The 20,000-nt window shown below is 38.8% G+C and overlaps 2 protein-coding genes across 2 annotated transcripts in view; one reads left to right on the top strand and one right to left on the bottom strand.

The window, feature by feature from the left end:
* Nucleotides 1-1,068: 1,068 nt before the first annotated feature.
* LOC138027302 (alpha-soluble NSF attachment protein-like) lies at nt 1,069-16,011 on the bottom strand. Its single transcript, XM_068874879.1, has 10 exons — nt 15,847-16,011; nt 15,654-15,733; nt 14,605-14,721; nt 12,201-12,247; nt 11,845-11,922; nt 11,266-11,321; nt 8,032-8,116; nt 6,133-6,306; nt 4,799-4,849; nt 1,069-4,431 (listed from the first exon to the last, which is right to left on the bottom strand). Exons 1-10 carry the CDS (start codon nt 15,933-15,935, stop codon nt 4,333-4,335), a joined length of 876 nt encoding a protein of 291 aa, XP_068730980.1. The 5' UTR covers nt 15,936-16,011; the 3' UTR covers nt 1,069-4,332.
* A 66-nt stretch (nt 16,012-16,077) lies between these two features.
* The window catches only part of LOC138027307 (N-alpha-acetyltransferase 40-like), a 14,364-nt gene continuing 10,441 nt past the window's right edge, over nt 16,078-20,000 (top strand). The window contains exons 1-5 of the mRNA XM_068874891.1: nt 16,078-16,232; nt 16,385-16,429; nt 16,507-16,557; nt 17,899-17,951; nt 18,993-19,088. Coding sequence (XP_068730992.1) covers nt 16,227-16,232; nt 16,385-16,429; nt 16,507-16,557; nt 17,899-17,951; nt 18,993-19,088 — 251 coding nt within the window. The 5' untranslated portion in view covers nt 16,078-16,226. The remainder of the gene's footprint in view (nt 16,233-16,384; nt 16,430-16,506; nt 16,558-17,898; nt 17,952-18,992; nt 19,089-20,000) is intronic.

Below are 20,000 nucleotides of genomic sequence, written 5' to 3'. Positions count from 1 at the left end.
TTGAGCTGTTTCACCAGTTGTTCAAAAGGTGGATAGCACTATCCTGTGTATAAATCCATTGGATAGTGCAATTGGTTTCGCTGTGACTTATCTACTGGATAGTGATTTATCTGGCAGATAGCGCTATCCATTGTTTGAAGAACTGTCCCCTGAATGACAAGGAACTCAATAACAACCATAGCCTTCTTGGAGAGGGGAATTTGATCAACTTAGGAAGAGGCACTAAAGTCGTTGCCTGTCTGAATGCTTGACACGGATGGGATAACTTTCTATTACTTTCATTTGTTTTTGCTGACTGAAAAAGAGACTTACAAAAGCTTTGCTCAGCATTTAGTTGAAGGTGTGTCACCTTTTCTTGACTTCCTGAAAAAGTTACTACTAATTTTTAAAATTAACATACTGGAGCATTTCAACAAAATGGCAAATAGATAATTCCTGTACTAGGATGGAAGAAAATAACTCCAGATTTGACATTTTCAATGCTATATCTGTTTGCTTGTATAAACAAAGAAACTTTGAGAACTTAAACGAAGAAAACGCCCATAGCACTTCGGAATTCAAGAACGACAAAGAAGAGTCAAATATTTTTGCAGGACAGATGCGGGATTGGGATGGCTTGCCCGTAAAGTCGATATTTACATCTTGAAAATATCAAAACTGCACATGAGAATTCAAATAACGGCACTACAGGACAAATAAAGGACGTCAGAGAAAAGACCCAATGCAACGATACTACTTCGAGTGCTGCAACCGATGTAATGCATTCAAGTGAAAGCACTTCCTCCAAAATTCAACTAAAGAACACGTTACCTACCTACTGTTGCCTTTGATGAGTATCCAAACTCGATCTTCTACCGCAAAGCCAGCGAGTGAAGGTGCCTAATTATAAAATGCAAAAGTTTTGCGAACACGGTTCTTTTCGACCATCTGAGTGAAACTTTTATTGTTAACTTTGATTGGTCAACCGATTGTCAATCATTTCGTTGAACCAATCATATACTTCTTCAACACGACGAAGAAGGCGGGAAATAAACTGTACAGGATATTTCTTTGTAATATTTCAAAAAATAAGTATACAACAAACTCATGCATAACTTTAATTCTTCAATGTTAACATTACAGCCCACACTTGAACTTATATTATTATATGACTAGCTCCGTGAGCGGGCAAGATGAACCAAATCACGCCCTGTGATTGGCTACCCGAGCGTGCAAGCTTGAGCTATACTGCTAGCTCGGGATTTCTCGCTTGGTCCCGAAAGATCACAGATCATTTTTTGGTGTTTTATCCCATAATAACTATAATAGAGAGCGTAAAGGGGCTAGGACTCGCAATTTTGGCCAATTTCAGCACTGATCGAATGGTCATAGAATTAACTAAAATATCAAAATTACTGTTCAAAACTATAGAAGAACTCTAATAAAACACAGGGAAGCCAAGAAGGGACATGGATGGACAAAACTGGCGAGGATTGAAATGGATTGAATTTGGGTAAATTTAAAAAACGTCGGCCCACCTTTTTTCAAATTTATATTAGTCTATATCAAAATGTCATTTACAAAGCTGGAAAATCATTCTCAGTTATGTGGCAGTGATTTGCAAATGAAAGACTCTTACTCGGCCAATTTGACGTTTAGAGTTCATAATTAACAAAATTAAACAAAATTACCTTAAATAGCGTGACCTAGCCCCTTTAAGCCCGCGCATTTTTGAGACGCGGACGGAAATCGGAAGTGAGCTGTTTTCCCTTTCAACTTGTCTTCACACAGACACATTTGCATTGCTAATTATCTTTTCTCCATTACAAATGATTAGTATAAAAATCTGGGAGAGACCACTGTCCTGGCGCGCGAAATCTTCTCTTCCGGTTGCCGCCCGCGTCTAAAAAACGCGCGTGCTTAAGCTACCTAATAAATCCTTTATTCACCAAGCTTGTTCGGTCAAGATGGCTGGATATTCTTGGGTTTCACTCTCGTGATCAACAGCCATGTTTTCAACGAAAGCACAAGAAGACGTTAGCATAATAATAGCTTTCAATTCCCGGAGGATTGGATCGGGACACCAACATGGCCGCCATTTCATTGTTTGGGGACACCAACATGGCGGCCGTGACGTCATGTGAAATCCAAGAATTAGCCTCGTTCTTTTTTGCGTGTTTATGGACCTTGACTTCGTCTCGCTCCATTAAAAAGCAAAAAAGAACTTGGCCAATATCCAGCCATCTTGACCTCAAGCTTGGTCAATAACCCATACATATCATTGTTGTCGCCCTTTCTTGCCAATGTGAACAGTTCCTTGCGGTTAAGGCAAGACCACATGACCGGTAAACAGCCAATAACGGTCGGCGTTACATCTACGAAATTCGTGCCGGTAGAAAACAATGCCAACAATGCAGGCAGAAAAATGAATTTTTAACAAAAATTATTATTAATTAAAAGATGGATTACAGTAGTTTGAAATGGGGATTCCAGAGATGGCATCAGAAACATACGTTTTGTGGGCATCCCAGATCACAGGTAAGAACTTGCCTAAAAATATTTAAGTCTTACTGTATTTTCTCTCTATTTGAAACAGGCTGTCTAGAATCCCTTCTTTTTTCGTTTGGGCTCTACAGTTTGCTGCAAGCTAGAGATGAGCACAGGAGAGAAAAAAAGAGACTCGATAATGGGCTTGCCCCAAAATCTAGCAACCTGCAATCTTCAAACTATTACTATAAGGCCCGTATTTTGGTCCTTGCATGATCCAACTGAGCAATGTTTATTTTTTTACCATCAAATTGAAATTATTTTGGGTAGATACAGACTTCTGTGAAAGAGCTTTTGTTTGTAGTCAGATTAGTAAACATAATTTATAATCATCCAGTTTTGTAAAATGTTAAAGAATTAAATCTTTTACTGGAAATAGTGTATTGAAACATAGAACTGTTAAGGCCGGTACACACGAGGGAGCTTGCTCCCGCAGCACGCTCCTGCAACACGCTCCCGGAGCAAAGCTCCCTCGTCTGCACCAACGATTTCTAGCAAAAAATTTTGCTCCCAGGTTTTGCTCCCTCATATCAAACTGGTTTGATATGAAGGAGCAAGCTCCAGGGGCAAATCTGTTGCACGAGTCTGTTTCAGGAGCAAGCTCCCTCGTGTGTACTGAAATTTGCTTGCCGTGACATGACGTGTCTCCAGTTGGCCAATCAAATTGGCTTATTTTTTTCATCCACAACAGTTCCCATGCCCCAATCGGGTTGTTTTATCATTCAGCTCCTTCGTCGTGTCCTTCGTGTGTACTGCTTGGCGTACTTACCCGGGAGCGTGTGTCGGGAGCGTGTTTCAGGAGCAAGCTCCCTCGTGTGTGCCGGCCTTTAGATCTTTGGAGAAAACGGCAAGGAAAGTTGCGAAGTACCGTAACCATCTAAGATTCAATCTGCGGTGCCTACATCAAGACGTGACCCAAAATGGGCCTTCCTAAAAGCAGCAAAGAAGGGAAAGAAACCTCGGACAGGGTGGAGCAGTGGCCGTCCAGAGAAGGCACTGGCTAAGATCCCGTACGTTGCTGGTGTTGCCGAAAGAATTAAGAACGCATCCAAGTCACATAAAATCTCGACTACGTTTAAGCCGATTGGCACATTAAGATCTAAACTGGTCAAGGTCATGCCTAGAGAAAAGTTGTCAAATTTAGTCTACGGGATCCCGTGTGGATCTCAAGGATGTGCGGCCAGCTATGTTGGCGAAACCAAACAATCCCTGCGTACCTGCCTGGATCAGCACCGTCACCAGGGATCCAATGAGGCACAGACTTCTGCGGTGTACCTACATATTAAGGAAACCCGTCTCTCTTTCAACAAAACAGGCATGTGATATTCGATCGAGAAGAGGACTGGGTCCGACGAGGCATAAAGGAGGCCATATGGGAAGGGTGGAGCAGCCTTCTCTCAACCGCAAAGGGGGGCTCCGTTTCAGTTTGTCCAACACATGGGACCGGGTGCTGAGGCGTTTTCCTGGTCGCCTGTCACGTGGTCTGTCCAGGTCACATGACCTCTAGCATTAGCCGATGAAGGCCACGGTTTATGGCCGAAACGTTCCATGTTTCAATACACTATTTCCAGTAAAAGATTTAATTCTTTAACATTGTAGTCAGATTATTGTTTCTGTTTTCATTATCAAATTTGTATGCCACCCTTTACTTTCATGAATGATTGATAGTTTCTTACACTAAGGATGAGTACTGTATGGCACTAAAAAAGTTGCTGTTAAAGGATGTTGGCATCTTGAAATTGAAACTGAAGATTGTCTTTAGCTACATTGTGAGTTAAATATGATTTAATATCTTTTTGTCTGAATTTAAGTCAAGTCTGGTTCTTCATTCATTCCTTTCTTAATTCGTAAAAGTATTGTTGTTAACCACTGATCCAGTCTTGAAATGGAGTCATACTCTTTTACCTGCAAAGCGCGAAAAAGAAAAAAAGATTTTGAAAGCATTGCTACATGTATGTAAATAAACAAGACAAGGACAAAACAACATAGTTCTCCCTAGTTTTCAGCACATCATGTAAGGGACCTTTTCAACCCGGTAAAGCATTATTTTGGATAATGTTGGACGTTCTGCAAAGCAGAAGTGACTTCTGAGCGTTTGCAGGCGGTAATAAGTGCTCTTACAAGCGGTAAATTTTACTGGTTACCGCCTGATAAGGAGAACCCTGAAACAATGTGATGAATTATAAACATAGCTGCTCTATTTTACACCAATTCTTGACTTTCAAAAAGACCACACATTTTCTGACAGTGATGGTATATAAGGACCACTTACAGCCTCTGTAAATGATTCTGTACTCTGTTCTTCTTTAGCTTCGATGAGGGTCTACAAAGACAATTGATATAAAGTCAACTTCAAGTTTAGCACTAGAAAAATCAGAGAAAAACATACGTTATTACTGGGCTGAGTTGTTTACATGTATATGTCCAATAGACCAGGGCCAAGTTGTTCAAAAGCAGATTAGCTCTAATCCTTATTCCTAGATTAAAATTAACCAAGGACTTTATTTCTTTACTCCCAAACTGAATGCTGTTCAATGCTAATATTCGACAAAACTTTACACTAGAAGAAGTCAATCTTGAAAAACAAAAATAAGCAAAAGAAACTTTCACCAAAATGTTGAAAACATGAAACAAAGGCTTACGCTAAACCTTGGTTAAGTTAATCGGCTTTCGAACAACCCGGCCCTGATCCTGGGTTGCCTGAGGTCAAACCTCATGGGCTGTCATGGTTACAAAATCCTGGTGCAAGTTCAGAGCTAACACCAAGCAAAGGAAGTAGGTGAAATATATCTTCCATGGTGCAAGGGCTAAGATACCAGAGGGCAGCATTTTTCGCAATATATTATCCTGGGAGCTTAAGAAACGACGACGGCGACAGTTGTCACACTGACACAAAACAGTGCCATCAATGGTTTAAAGGGAAAAAATAATCGTTTGCATCTACAGCATGTATTTTAGCACATATTCTTGCAGTACTCTGCACAACACGACATGGAATCACCAAATTTGAGGTTTTGACCACAACCGGCACTAGCATACAAAGTAGTGTACAAAATATGTGAATTTTTTTTCTCTATTTTTTACTCTGAAACCGCTTGTACCAATTATTTCTTGACAACAATGTGAATAGCCCATTTTCGAGTTGCTGCATGCCTAAGTTTCAAAGCAAGTCATGGTGCACAACCATTCAAATGGAAATTAGTTGCGTATTCTTATGCAAATCAAACTCATTTCCCTTACAATAGCTGAGCACCAAGACTCACTTCGAAACCGACACAAACAGCAATTCGGAAATGACTCATTGACCAAATGTGAGGTTGTGTAGAGGACGCGAGAACCTGACAAAACAATTTTAATTTTCTTCCCAAACAACCATACGATTCACACCAATTTTATTCCTGTAATGTGGATACACACTTTCCATTCCAAATGACGTGGAGTTAACAGTGTGTATCACGAAATTATTACAACGGGAAAAAACAATTTTTAGACAACTTTCTCATTGGCGTCATTATCCTTGTCCCTGTGTACACTGTAAGTTCCCTACAGCCACAATGTCATCATTTTCTCAAGCATTGCTGTTTTGAAAGTCTAGTTTGTACTTACCCTGAGTAGTTTACACTCTCTTGTGTCCTGGAATGCTGGGTACATGTCACAGTATTTTTCGACAGCTCTTTGAGCTTCAGCATCATCAATACACATGTGGCAGAGAGTTGCTTTGAAGAAATACTCTTTGGCACTATACTTCAGTAGAGAACTTTCAATAGCATCGGCACCAACCTAAAATGTTAAGTTATTGGATAGTGTTAATATCAAAGTACAGTGTCTTCTTTGATAACTTTTGATTTGCCACCATGCTGACCTCAAAAATCATATTGCTGATTTATTGCTTTGGTTAACTATTAACCACAACTGCTTCTAGAGCGAGTTTCAATCGAGTGTCGTAAAACTGTTGTAAAACCAAAACCAAAGTAATTACTTTGGCCAATCAAAAAGGACGGAGACAATCCAGAAAACCAATCAAAACTCGAAGTAGCCGACACAAAACGCGGGAAAATGTGCACGCGCGAGCCACGATTGGTTTTGGTTTCACTTCTGATTGGTTGAGAAAGTGGCGCGGGAACTTTGAACCAATCACTGAGTGAAGTAATCATAAACCAAGGCAATTCGCTATTTACTTTCGACACTCAATTGAAAACCGCTCTATTCTACTAATAACTGGCGAACTTCCTTTAGTAATAATTCAGTTAGGAACAACTCAGGGGCGAACGCAATAATCATAATTTCATGTTTCACTTGAATATTACAGTTATTGGGACCTTAATATTGGATTATGTGTTTCCTATGAGCAACAACGTTTCATTCTAAAAAGTGCACTTATGATGTCCACACAAAATGCACTCTCTGAGAAGAGAAAACTAGTTACATGTAGTCTTGTTCTTGTGACCTGTTTTTACTCCAATCTAAAGTAGAGTGTGTGTGAACACACATGTCATCTTGGACACATGCCATTGTGGACACATGTCATCTTGGAAGCATGTCCCAGCAGGAATTCCGCGGGGTTGCGTGCTCTTCCTCGTCATGGTCAATTCCCTTGCACATCAAGACTCTTGGAGATGGAAATATATCGACGACCTAACAGTTGCTGAAAGTTTCTCCGTCAACCAAGACCAAAGTGACATGCAAACAAGCGATGATCGAGTTGTCCAACACGCCAACAACCATCGCATGAAACTGAATTCAGTAAGATGTAAAGAAATTCTCGTGTGCTTTCAAAGGGTACTACCGGACATCCCAAAAATCAGAATTGGGGATGACCATCTCGAAAGAGTGACTACTTATAAGCTACTTGGTGTCCACGTAACATATGATCTGACATGGAACGATGAACGCCGTCACCAAGAAGGCAGCAAAACGTATCTATTCTATAAGACTGCTCAAACGAGCTGGTGTGGCTGCTAACGAACTTGTCCACATTTACATAACATCCATCAAATCTATTATTGAGCATGCAGCGCTAGCATGGTTTTTCCCGTCTACTGGATACCTCATTGGTCAGCTGGAAGTGATACAGAGACGTATCGACTTTACGCCATTACTATGTCATACTTCAAACAAATGGAAAACGAGTAATACAAGCTCAACCACCTGTTCCCACAGCGCTACCAAAACCAGTACTCCACCAGATCACAAGCTAGAGGCACAGTCAAAGTACCATCAATCCGCACTAAAAGAGCTGCCAACTCCTTTATCATTAAAGCTAGTAGATATTACAATGATGAACTCACTAGAAACCAGTGAATAATCTAATAATACCCATAAAGTGACATATTCACTTATATTCACTCACCTTTTTAATTCACAAATTGTACATATTTTTATATTATATTTTACAAATCATACCAATGTATTTTAGACTGCAATGTCTACAGTTGGAAACAAAGCTATTATCATTATTAATATTACAAATAAAGCATTTCTTTTTCTTTATTTATGATAACTTACCTGTTCGTAAATCTCAAGAGCTTTTGCATATTCTCCCATCTGTGCTGAATACATTGCAACTTTCAATAAGCACTTGTTTGCAGAGCTACAAAAAACAAACAGAAGAACTTCATATTGGCAGTTACAATGAAACTTGCATTTCCCGTAAGACGAGAGTAAGATGCCCGTGCTAAACTGCACAGGGATATCATTATGGTTTGAAGAAGCTGACAAAGAAAGAAAACCAATCCACTATTTTAAACTATGCATGCAGTGTTTTAATGCTTTTCAAACATTCCAGCCATTTTTATGACAATAACCAGTTTAATAATAACAATAATAATAATAATAATAATAATAATAATGATGATGATGATGATGATGATGAAGATGATGATGATAATAATAACAGCTGACCCTAGATTGTCATCGGTGAAAGTGTAATCTGACTATGGCATGGATCGACGTCAAGAAGGCGTACGACTCGGTAGACCATGTTTGGCTGGAGGAGATGATGATCCTGCATAGATTTCCTGTTTGGTTGTCAAGGACAGTGGAGAAGTTAAGGAAGAGCTGGAACACAAGGGTGGTGGTGACTACAAAGCAAGGTCGCGAGACTTCTGAGCCAATTTGGTTTGTCAAAGGCCTACCCAAGGGTGATGCTCTTTGCCCCAGGCTCTTCACAGTCTGTTTGAACCCCATGGTTATAAACTATCAAAGCGCATTAGTGTAAAGGTAACAGACCTCTTGTATAACGATGATCTAACGATCTTTGCATCTTCAGAGAGTAAACTAGACTGTGTTATGGGATCAACCAAGAGCGCAATGGAGAATGTCCGACTCCAGTGGAACCCCAAAAAGTGTGGAGTCGTCCATGTACAAGGGGAGTGGGGGGGGGGGGGGAGGGAGGCACATACCTATCTCCGCAATGCCTGAGGGTAAGGGTAGATGAGAATATGTGTGTTCCCAACCTCGAAGAGGGCAATCAGTACAAGTTCTTGGGTGTGTTAGAGACGGTGAGGAAAGAGGAGAGCATGTTGTTGGAGCGCGCAGCTAAGGAGTTTCTTCGCAGAATGTTTATCATCTGGTCAAGTCCCTTGTCTGATCACAACCGTGTAACAGCCTCAAACCAATTTGCATTACCAGTGTTAGGCTACCTAATGTGGTCACAACAGTGGCCAGTGACAGAGCTTAAAAAGTTAGATAGAGAAACTTGCAAAATAATTGTTGAGAATGGTGGGAAACATCCCAACAATTCAACTGCCATCCCATACATGCCAAGAGAGAAGGGAGGTAGAGGCCTGTGCTCGATCAAGGAGGAGTATAAGTTGACGCAGATAAAGACGGCAGTAAAGTTACAAAGAAATGGTGACCCAGCTACGGCGATGGTCAGTGAGTTTGAAGAGAGAGTGGAGAAGTTAGGTCATAGTTCGTTAGTTGAAGAGGCAGCAGGGTAAGCAGAGGAGATGGGCCTCTAGTTGCAACTAGAGTACCCAAATCCAACCTGCATAAAGCATGATAGCGGAAAAGTGATAACAGCAGAGAAACTGATGGCAGAGCTGAGAAGGCGTTTGGAGCAGAGGTCATTGTATGCGGTGCACAAACAGAACCTGGCAGGGGAAACTAATCTTTGCGAGAAGTGAAGACAGGAACCTTAACTTTGATGGCTGTTTCTGCTGGTTAAGTGGTTGGAAACAATGCCCAACACATACAGTGGTAGGGATATTTGAGCTTTCCAAACAGTTACTACCTACCAGGTTGTATGCTTGCCAGAAAACGCATGCGGATGTAACGACTGAGGTGATGTGTAGTCTATGCAATAAAGCCCCTGAAAGAGTTGCTCATGTCCTGGCTGGTTGTACTGCCATTGCACAAGTGAGTGCATGACCCACCATGACGCAGCTCTCAAGCTACTCTTTTCCGAAATTCTGCAAGACGTAGGCCTTGTAGACTCGTGCCACCTTGGTGCTCGCCACTGAAACTCAAGCCAGTGTTCGAGGTGAACAATGCGCAAGCACTCTGGGATGTCCCCCTATTTGAGCAGCACCAAGAAGTTAAAGCCAACAGAGTGGATGTTCATATTATCAACCACGAGTCAAAGCAAGTCATCACGCTTGCTTTACAAATCGTGAGAAAAGGAAGGAGGAGAAAACCACAAAACAATGACCGCTCCGTTGGGAATTAAATAAAAGCAGAAGTACCAAGGAAATGAAGTGAAACAATATAATATCATAATGGACGTATTGGGGGGATGGTGCTGAGACTTCTTCATAACATGCAGAAGGCTGTACTCTCTGCACTAAACATCTCTCGAACGTTTAAAGTTGCAACATGAAAATGAATACCACATTCGAATTAATTTTATTAACTCTCTGTCTTCAACGTCTTTAGGATTTTTTAAACTATGATGTAATTGTCAATGGATTTCTATGGCCCAATAAGTAATATGTTTGAGAGAATTTTAAAAACTTTATGATCACCGTCGTAAATTTTAGATGTCCTAAATAGTTTTACCAATTTTTTTCCTTTTCTTTTTGATCAAAGTATTATTAATAGCACTAATTTTATATATCCTTAAGTTTTCCATACAATTTTGTCTTAAGTTTTCACTATATAATGGACTACACTCACGCACCTCGTTATACTATTTTTAATTAACTGTATATTGCATACAAAAGTTTTAAGTGCTTATATTATAATAATAATAATAATAATAATAATAATAATAATTATTATTATTATTATTATTATTACAGCCCACATGCAACATAGGTTTTGAAATACATTTTTTGTATTCATGAAGAAGTTATCATTAGATTTGTACTGGCTTAAAACAATACATTCAACGCAAACCAACAGTACCATCATTGGCTTCGCCTGGAAGCTTGGCACACTAACTCTGCGCATGCTCCTTTAAACCCGTGATGATGGCAGCGATTTGCCTCCAACATATTATTTTATATCTCAAAAAATGGATAGGATGCTTAATGGTGAGTATGAACAACAGCCTTAGATCACTCCATTATGGATGGAGACAGTACATGTAGTTACTGTACTACAGTAGTATGTGTATTGAAATGCTGGGTCTTGAAACATACCCTTGCAAGTTACAATCAGTATTCTTTGCGCTAGAGTGGCATCAATCCCTAATAATAATTATTATTGATGATTTCATCGCAACAACATGTACATGTTCAGTAGATGTTTAGTAGATGGTCAACTCCGTTGCAGTTGAACCTAAATCGACATTTGCACCTGTTTGACTCTTCCCCTCTGTAATATTGAGCAGCCTGTTCATAATGAAATATTGCCTGAAAAAGATAATAATAATAATATTACACTCATACCGGTAATTAATTCTGTACATGACAGACCTCTGGCTTTTGATTTTTGTTTTATAAAATTCTACATACACATAACTCACTTTCCATTTCATTTTCAATTTCAACCTTTTGCTTAATTAACGAAGATTATGTTGGGAAGAGTCTAATAACCGAGATACAACCCTATATGAATAATTTAGTGTAATAATTATACCAATTACACCAATTGAAACAAATTATTTATGTACTAAAAATTATTCAACAAAATTTTTGGCACTGTAGACATTATCATTCTGAAATTGACACCTTGCAAGGAAGATGGGAAAAAATTTTCCTTATCAACAAACAAAAATCTTAAGTATTCAAATTAGTAATCATTACATGTCAAAAGTGTCGTACATGTTTTTAAGTTACAGAATACATGGTGAGGGTTTCCAGTTCTAACAGTTCTTGAATGTGCTGTATAGAGGAACTCACCGCAAAAAACAATTCAACAATTTAAATCTCTCACCTTTTCTAAGTCTGCCGTGTTTCCCTCATAAATCTCAGCCACAGTAATATGATGCTTAGCAGCCATAGTAAACCGACCCTAACAAACCATAAAGCCGTCAAGGCTGAGCATCAAAATGTATATTGTCATAATTGTTCTCCATTCATTTTTAGGCACTTATTAAAAATCAGGCACTTGATAATGGTAATAATGTAAGCAACAATTACATGCTTGGCATTCAGCGGGCTACACGGTTTATTAACAATACTTTTCAAAGAAAACAGTGCATGTTACACCTATGTAAGGAAAATGGTTTTCCAGTTAACACACCTGGCAGATCATTTATGTTACTGACATTTAACCAACAATTTTCCTACCATATCTGTGTAAATGTTAATGGCCATTTCAAAAGCTCTCACTGCTTCTGCAAGAATATAAAAAATGCTAGAAAAATTATACCTGTATATACATACTTGTATAGTTTATGATCCTATACTTAAGGTCCTAGGTAGAGCTGCTCAGCTCTTGATCTATTTTATTTTATTTTATTAACTTTGCCAGTCAAGCTGGCAGAGTGCCACGACAGCTTGCGCCAATTACTGTGGCCCCTTTTTTACCCTCCCAACCATGATACACAACAGAAGACAGACCACAACACCGGGAACTACGTGCCCTACTCTTAGCGACAAGTGTGTGGGTTCTTTTACGTCCCACAGGATTATGAACATTGAAGGGTTTTGAGACGGGACCTCCCGCTTATTGTCCTTATCCGAGAAGACTTGAAAGTCTAACCATTTGCAGATGTAGGTAGCACTTTCTCCTCAGTTATTTAAAGACCTTGAGTGTTGGTCTGGCCGGAATTGAACTCGCGACCTCCCGCGTGACAGCCCGGTGCTCAACCAACTGAGCTACCGGTGCGTGGCTTCTCTTCTGTTCCAGAGACTTTTGTCTCGCTTACTTTTAATTAATTAATACAACTCAATACAGTGTACATGCATGCTTACCCAAAAGCAGTCAATAAACCAAATGTAGTTTTGACTGTAAACTGTTCATGGAAATAACTAAAGTTACATGCAGAGATGCTTTTCATCATCAAAGAGCAAATATCAATCAACAAGTTGCAAAAATGTATCTTTCAATTTGCATGTACTATGTACTGTATACTTGTATGGCTTGCTGGGAAAACAACAGTTCCCTTTTTTCCATGAAAGTAAAGCTGTTATGCAGGGACATTTTCTGGATAATCTTAGTGGGGTCATGATGGCATGGCAACCATCACGCAATCATGCCTCACCCCTCAGTCTGTGATCCTCTATAGGCTGAGCTTTAATAATAGAATTCAATAATAATAATAATAATAATAATAATAATAATAAACTTGTATAGTGCCGATATCAATATATATTCAACTCGATTCTTCTGATTTTCTTCTGATTTTTCTGATTCTTGTGATTTTCTCTGAGTACTATAATTTTCTTTCATTCTCATCAAAATCAAGATCTCCCATGCCATGTAATTATGCCAGGGTGAAATGTCTGGGAGAGGTTAAAGGGGCTATGTCATGTTGTTTTAGGGTGTTTAAAGTGCTACTATGATTAATTAAAAATCACCTTTTTTTCCTTGTGATTGCTCAACACTTCACTGGCAAAATTTTAACTGTTGATTTTTATTCAAAGGCTATTTAGTTGGAGTGTAAGGTTTGGATTTCATGGTTCGCTATTACTCTCGTTCCAAACTGACCGATTGGACCTCAGAGGGTTGGATCTATGGAAAAGTGACGTCATTTACTCACTACACTGTAGCTTAAAAATTCAGCGGGTAAACGCTGCCTATCATACATGTATATGCAAAACACAAGTTTAAAAGTCTGAAAGCCCGGAAATCCCAGGATGTATATTAATTCAGCCACGTACACACGCATTGCGTCTTTGATGTCATTTTCTCCTCGATCCAGCTCCCTCAAGGTTTTTAAAGTTAGTAATGGCAGACCATTGTGGGAGGAGTGGTGGCTTCATGGTTAGTGTGCTCGAATCCGGATCGAGTGGGCCAGGTTCAGGTCCTGGCCGGGGACATTGTGTTGTGTTCTTGGGCAAGACACTTTACTTCCACGGTGCCTCTCTCCAGCCAGGTGTATAAATAGGTACTAGCAAAATGCTGGGGTAACCCTGCGATGGACTGCCATAGAATCCAGGGGGGAGTAAAAATACTGCTAGTCGCTTCATGCCACAGAAATCGGGATAAGCTCTGGCTCTGATGGGCCACTTGGCTCATAAACAGACTTTTTTACTTTTTTTTTAATGGCAGACCATTAAACAGGCAAATTCCAGTTAAAATTAACAGGTGCTTTTTAGAAATCAAGGCTTAAAACTTCGATGAGTTACTGTTTATTTAGCATGATAGTTTTGAAATCCACAGAATTTGGTCATAGGGTTTAGCACTTTCAAGGACATCTTTAGCTTGTCACAAGTTTAATTAAAGTTCAAAAGTGGTTATGTGGAATTCCTTTACTGACAAAATTACCGTTACATCACAAACACGATGAAGGCCTCTATCGAGGCAATTTCCCATAAATTTGAAAAACCTTACGCCAACTTTTTTCATGATTACCCAAATGCAATCCAGTTCAACCTCGTCCACTTTTGTTGTATTTCTTTTATGTTGTTCAATGATTTTAAGTGGTTCTTGCAATGTTTCTTTCCACTTTTTGGGCATTTTGAATGTCATGAAATTACACAAATTTGTGTGACATAGCCCCTTTAATAAAACTAAACTTGAATTTACCTTCTACATCAGTCTTCTTAAAACAGTTCCCTGCGTCAACATAGCGTTGCCCTGCTTCATGCTTGGACTGAAGATTAATCTGTAGGTTTGCTGCTTCCATGAATGCTTTACCTGCAGCTATAAAGAAGAGTGTGTCACAAAAATCATGTTGCCTGGATGTGTCAACTTTTGAGCCAGCTCGCCATGGTGATGAATGATGTGTATTGTGATGGTGGGTTTTCTGTGGAATATTCACTTGGTAAAACAATGAACTTGTAAGTTAAAATTTGGTCAAAGTTCTGTGTTCACAGAAACACACCAAAATGACTCCGATATCAGTGAAATTAATCCCTAATTGCACGAAGGCACATTGCGATTTATTACCTGTTTATCACATCAAGTGCAAAATCATTGAAGGAAACCTGTTCAATGCCGCAATAACAATCAACTTAACCACGTTTTCATTCGGTTAGAGTTCAATTCAATAAATCGTTGATGACAACAGAAATAGCGCTTAAAATGTATTTTATACCTGGACAAAAAGCAGTTTAATCGAAGTCAGAATCTGGCAGAAGATTCTCTTGTACATGTAACTTCGCTTGATCAGTAAATGCAACCATTAACCAATCAGGATCAAGTAATCATGCCATTTTGATCACCTAAAGTGCCCTCACGATTCGTCTCAGCCAATCAGCATTCAGTAATTTTGCCTTCATCAATTGCAATGTACTAAGGAAAACTGTAACCTCTATATCTAGATGATAACTTAATTGTCACCTACATGTAGTTATTGGATAGTGATCTATCAGTTGGAGAGTCATGTAACGTAACTAGTTCTTTGAACAAACAAGGCAGGAAGAATTGTGAGAAGAAAACAGACTAATACAAAGCACAGGCCACAACTAACACTGATTAGTGTTAAAAATAAATACTTGATAACCTTTTAAATGAAAAAAGCCAGTCACCTGGGCATGGGACATGGTGATTAGGAATCAACTTAGCTTGGTACCACTGAAATCAGTGGTTAAAATAAATGAAATTACAGCTGTACAAATGAATAATAGGCTCACCACTCCATTTTTGCGCCATCTTGAACGAATTTCCTGCTTGGATGTAGAGTTCTGTCGCATCCTCTAGCTTTGAAGCTCCCCTGAAATCAACAAAAAACCTTTCTTTTGCAATCCGATCTGAAGTGATAACACTTCAACAAGGCCTACATGTATGTGCATGCTCAGACAACTCCTTAAACCAACTTGGACCTACCCAAACAATCCACCCAAAAATCCCTGAGATGACTTAACTTTCTTCTCTGCCTGAGATACAAGCTCAATCGCTTTGTCTTCATGCGACATGGTGTTCTACAATACCCGTGTTTTAACACGCTATTCTACAGCCACATTAGTCACTTTTCATCGTCTCCCGAGTTGACGTCACGTATATTTGTGATGTCGGGAGATTGGGACGAATATATAAGTTCCCGTGAGTCACTAGGGGCATTGGCAAATCAAAGATGGCGGACTAGAAAAACGCGCGAAATGTGTTCAAGGTTTTCTCCAGTAATCTTCTCCCAAAGTGCGAAGTAATTTTAAGACCACTTTAAAAACAAGTCTTATATGTAATCACTGTATTCTTCTGGAAGTATCATGGGGGTAAGCTACGTTGTAATTAGTGCTGGCAACTTTAAGAACCTTTCCTTCTAGACAAGTGGTATCATGTTTGCACTGATGATTGCTGCTTTGACGTGTTGTTATAATAATCAAGGAGTAATAACAAACCATTTTTGCAACTGTCTTATACACAGAAGAAATCAACCAAAGGCAAAGAGAAAAAACTGAAGAGGAAAGAGGTATGAAATCACTACCGCACATAAATCTTTTAGGTAATCTACAGCTGGCTGAACTTAAAAGATTGATGACCTTTTAGGAAATGGCGAGAGTCAGTGCTGCCCAAGCTGTCGTTGATCTTGCCAACGAGGTATGGCTATGTTTTATATTACTTTGCATATACATGTAATTCAGAGCAACTTCATTCAAATTGGTGGAAAGAATGAGGAATAATAATAATAATAATAATAATAATATTATTATTATTATTATTATTATTATTATTATTATTATTAAATAATAATAATAATATTATTATTATTATTACTAGCCGTTCTCAATGAGAAGGAAAATGCTAGAGTAGGAGGAGACCTGATCAATGCAGGCAGCCCCAAAGAGAGGAGATTTTGTGAGACCAAACGCCTTGTAGTAGTCGATGGTGATGGTAGCCATTGACATAACATGCGACTGCCTTCGTTCCAAACTCGACCGACAATGCGAAGAATCTGAAGCGAAATTTTTCTCAAACCAGAGAAGAACACAGTTTGAAAGCTCAATAATATATCTGAGTCAATTCATAATGATACTTACCGTGAAAACAACAAGAAAATCCAGAGGAAAATCCGCCACTACACAAATCCGCCACAACTCAAAGAAACGAATATTATGGTTTTTTCTGCCATGTGATTAGCCGAGCATTTGTTGGGTGGCGCTTGGTGTCCGACAACAATGCGAAGACTGTAACTCGATGGCCCGAAGAAATGCGGAGTGTACTTCAGAACCCAATCTACAAAGCATAGCATTTATAATCGGGCAAGCTCAGGCATGCAATCTCGAGATTCGTTGCGCGATAGCGCGAGATGCATTGCAATTATTATTATTATTATTATTATTATTACTATTATATATAACAATAGGCACTATTGTTAGATTCAGTGATGTGAAAAAAATTGGCTTTAAATTCAGCTGTTCAGGCATTGCACCACCTGAATTTGTATGCTTAAAGGCCCAGTAATAAGGGCAACATAATATTTTTCATACAACTTGTTGTGCAACAATGTTGTGTTGCAAGGTGAGATGGTTTGTTGCTTCAGTACTAAATGGGTTCACATTCATACACTCAATAAGCTCAAGTTAGGACATGATGGCTAAATACATAAGGCACAGAGGTTTGACAGAAAGCTAGAATGTTTTATGACAGGAGTTCAAGAGAAATTTTACTGTTTAATAACAAGACTCCAGCAGTGGCAAAGCCCTGGTTTTTTTCTTTACAACTTATAGTGTCTATGTATGTGTCAGCGAATTCCTAACCAGGTGAAACTCTAAGAACCACACCCCGGGTGATCTTTCCATTTCTCCAATGTAGCAACAGACCTTTAACCACAGACTTCCATCAGTCTCAGTCGATTTTCAGGCATACTGTGCACATGGGATTTAATTATTTTTTGGTTATGACATTGGGTGACTTAATATTTTTTATGACCTTCCCAAGGTGGAAGATCCCTTAGCACCTTTAGCAGCTTTCAAAACCTTCAGCAGAAATGGGTGAGTAGACTAAAATATCAAAGGTGAAAGACAATAATAAAGTACTGTAGCCTGGGCAGCTAGTGGTTCTGTTGTTGCAGTGCACAAAAAATTTGGAGCAGTGCAAGAAGGCTGTGGCAGGAGAAACGCTGGCATGCCCTGGAATTTAATTTTGGACTTCAAGGGCGCTTGTAAAGCCCCTGCAAAAAATGATTTTGTGGAAAACTGCTTGAAAACTCCTTGAATTTTTGCTTGGATGAAATTGTTGAAATTGCATCATGCTAAGTTAAAAGAGACATTTCAAAGATCTGAGCCCAAATTTGATTATTAGGGAAACATTAAAACCTAAAATTAAAAATGTCCATGCATGCACTTAACTTGCATGATGTGGAAAGGAATATCAAGGTAGGCTTTTTCAGCACTGAAAACACTGAAACACTACGTATGGCATAGAAATATTATTAAAAGGACTCCTTGAAAACTCAATTTCTGGCTCTTGAAAACTCGGACCTTGGATACTCCTGGAATTTTATAGACAAAATCCAGCACAAACCCTGATAAGTACATGTCATTCAAATGTTTGTTTAATCTGATAATCCAAAGTGGTGTGTAATATTTGTTATCCAGAACAAACAACAAACACTGGCCTCACAAACTACTACTTTATTAGAAAATGCAACCAAATTTGCAGTATTCTTGAAATTCCTTGCCCACAATTTTTCTCAAAGAAACTACAAGTTTTTCTCACATATAAGGGTGCATGAAGGCCAAATTCGCCACAGTTCATTTCTTCATACAGATGTAGATTCATGATCATTGATTTCCTTTTATTCTGAAAGGAGCTCAACGTTTCCACATGCCCACTTGGGGTGACCATAACCACTTTCACTTCCGTAGTGGGGCTTTTAATAGACAAATCTTCCTTGGTCTGGTTAGAAGTCAAAATTTCACCATAATAATAATAATGCCTACCCAAATCCTTAATCTTTCTCTTAATTTATCTCCTATGACACACTAATACCGTCCTATGAATATAGTAAAGTCTGCAATTTTTTTCACCAGGTTGAGTCTTCATCTTGTGTGCCAGCGTGTAACAGACTTGAGTAAAGAAGATATCGACTGGGTATTTGAGCTCACCAAATGCAACATGCAATCATTGTAAGCCAGCGGGTATTCCTTGCTTGAGTATTACTTGGGCTTTCAATAAATTTTTGAGTATGTGTCTACCCATATGAGAGTAGGCGGCAGTAAGTGAAAATTCCACACTATTTAGAGAAAGTAATATAGAAAGTAAGAGTTTATTTGAAATACGTGTTCTGGTTTCTTTGTTTTGCTTAATTGGTACTGATCATCAAACGTTGTGTTTGGTGAAAGGAAATTTGTGGTAGTTTAATTGTTGCACTTTAATTAAAGTGGTACTATGATCAAAAAATCAAATTTGTTTTCTTTGGGTTTCAAAACTATGTTAAGTAAACACAAAGTAACTCAAGTTTTAAGCCTTAATTTAAAAAAGACACTTGTTTATTTTAACTGGAATTTTCCTCTTTAATGGTCAGCCAGTACTAACTTTAAAGTTCTGAGAGGGCTGGATCAAGGAGAAAAGGACGGCAAAGACTCACTAGTTTAAGAATGCAATGTGTTTGTATGTGACTGAATTAATTAATAATAAATGGAGGATATTACACGGTGACGAGAAGATATGAATTTTATGTTCGAGTGGCAAGAATAATATCTCACGAGTGAGCGAAGCGAACGAGTGAGATGTTGTTCTTGCCAAGAGAACATAAAATTCATATCTTCTCGTCACCGTGTAATGTTCTTTTTATTATATGGAGACTAAATATTGAATATTTCCGATTTTATTGTGTTTCAAAGTAGTCAAGTTTTGCAAATACGGCTGGGCTTTAAAGCAAACAGAAAATATTCTTCTTCGTATTTTCTTCTTCGTGTTCTCGTTTTCAAGTTTTTCTGTAAACTCTTTGGCTTCTTCGTCGCTGGGCAAACCTGCTCGCCATGCTTTTATTCTAAACAACAAACGTGACGCGAAAAACCAATTCAACAAAAGCAAAA

Source organism: Montipora capricornis, chromosome 12 (genome assembly GCF_036669925.1).
Source record: "Montipora capricornis isolate CH-2021 chromosome 12, ASM3666992v2, whole genome shotgun sequence".
Lineage (NCBI taxonomy): Eukaryota > Metazoa > Cnidaria > Anthozoa > Scleractinia > Acroporidae > Montipora > Montipora capricornis.
This window is presented reverse-complemented; position numbering and strand designations above follow the sequence as displayed.

Bases quoted from the DNA above. Each gene is read 5' to 3' on its own strand.
- LOC138027302 (XM_068874879.1), bottom strand. From the start codon at position 15,935: ATGTCGCATGAAGACAAAGCGATTGAGCTTGTATCTCAGGCAGAGAAG. The intron at 11,923-12,200 runs GTAGGAAAATTG...ATGGTTTGTTAG, and splicing joins TTAACATTTACACAGATATG to GGTCGGTTTACTATGGCTGC. The intron at 8,117-11,265 runs GTGCAAATGTCG...TGTTTTTTGTAG, and splicing joins AGAGGGGAAGAGTCAAACAG to CTCTGCAAACAAGTGCTTAT.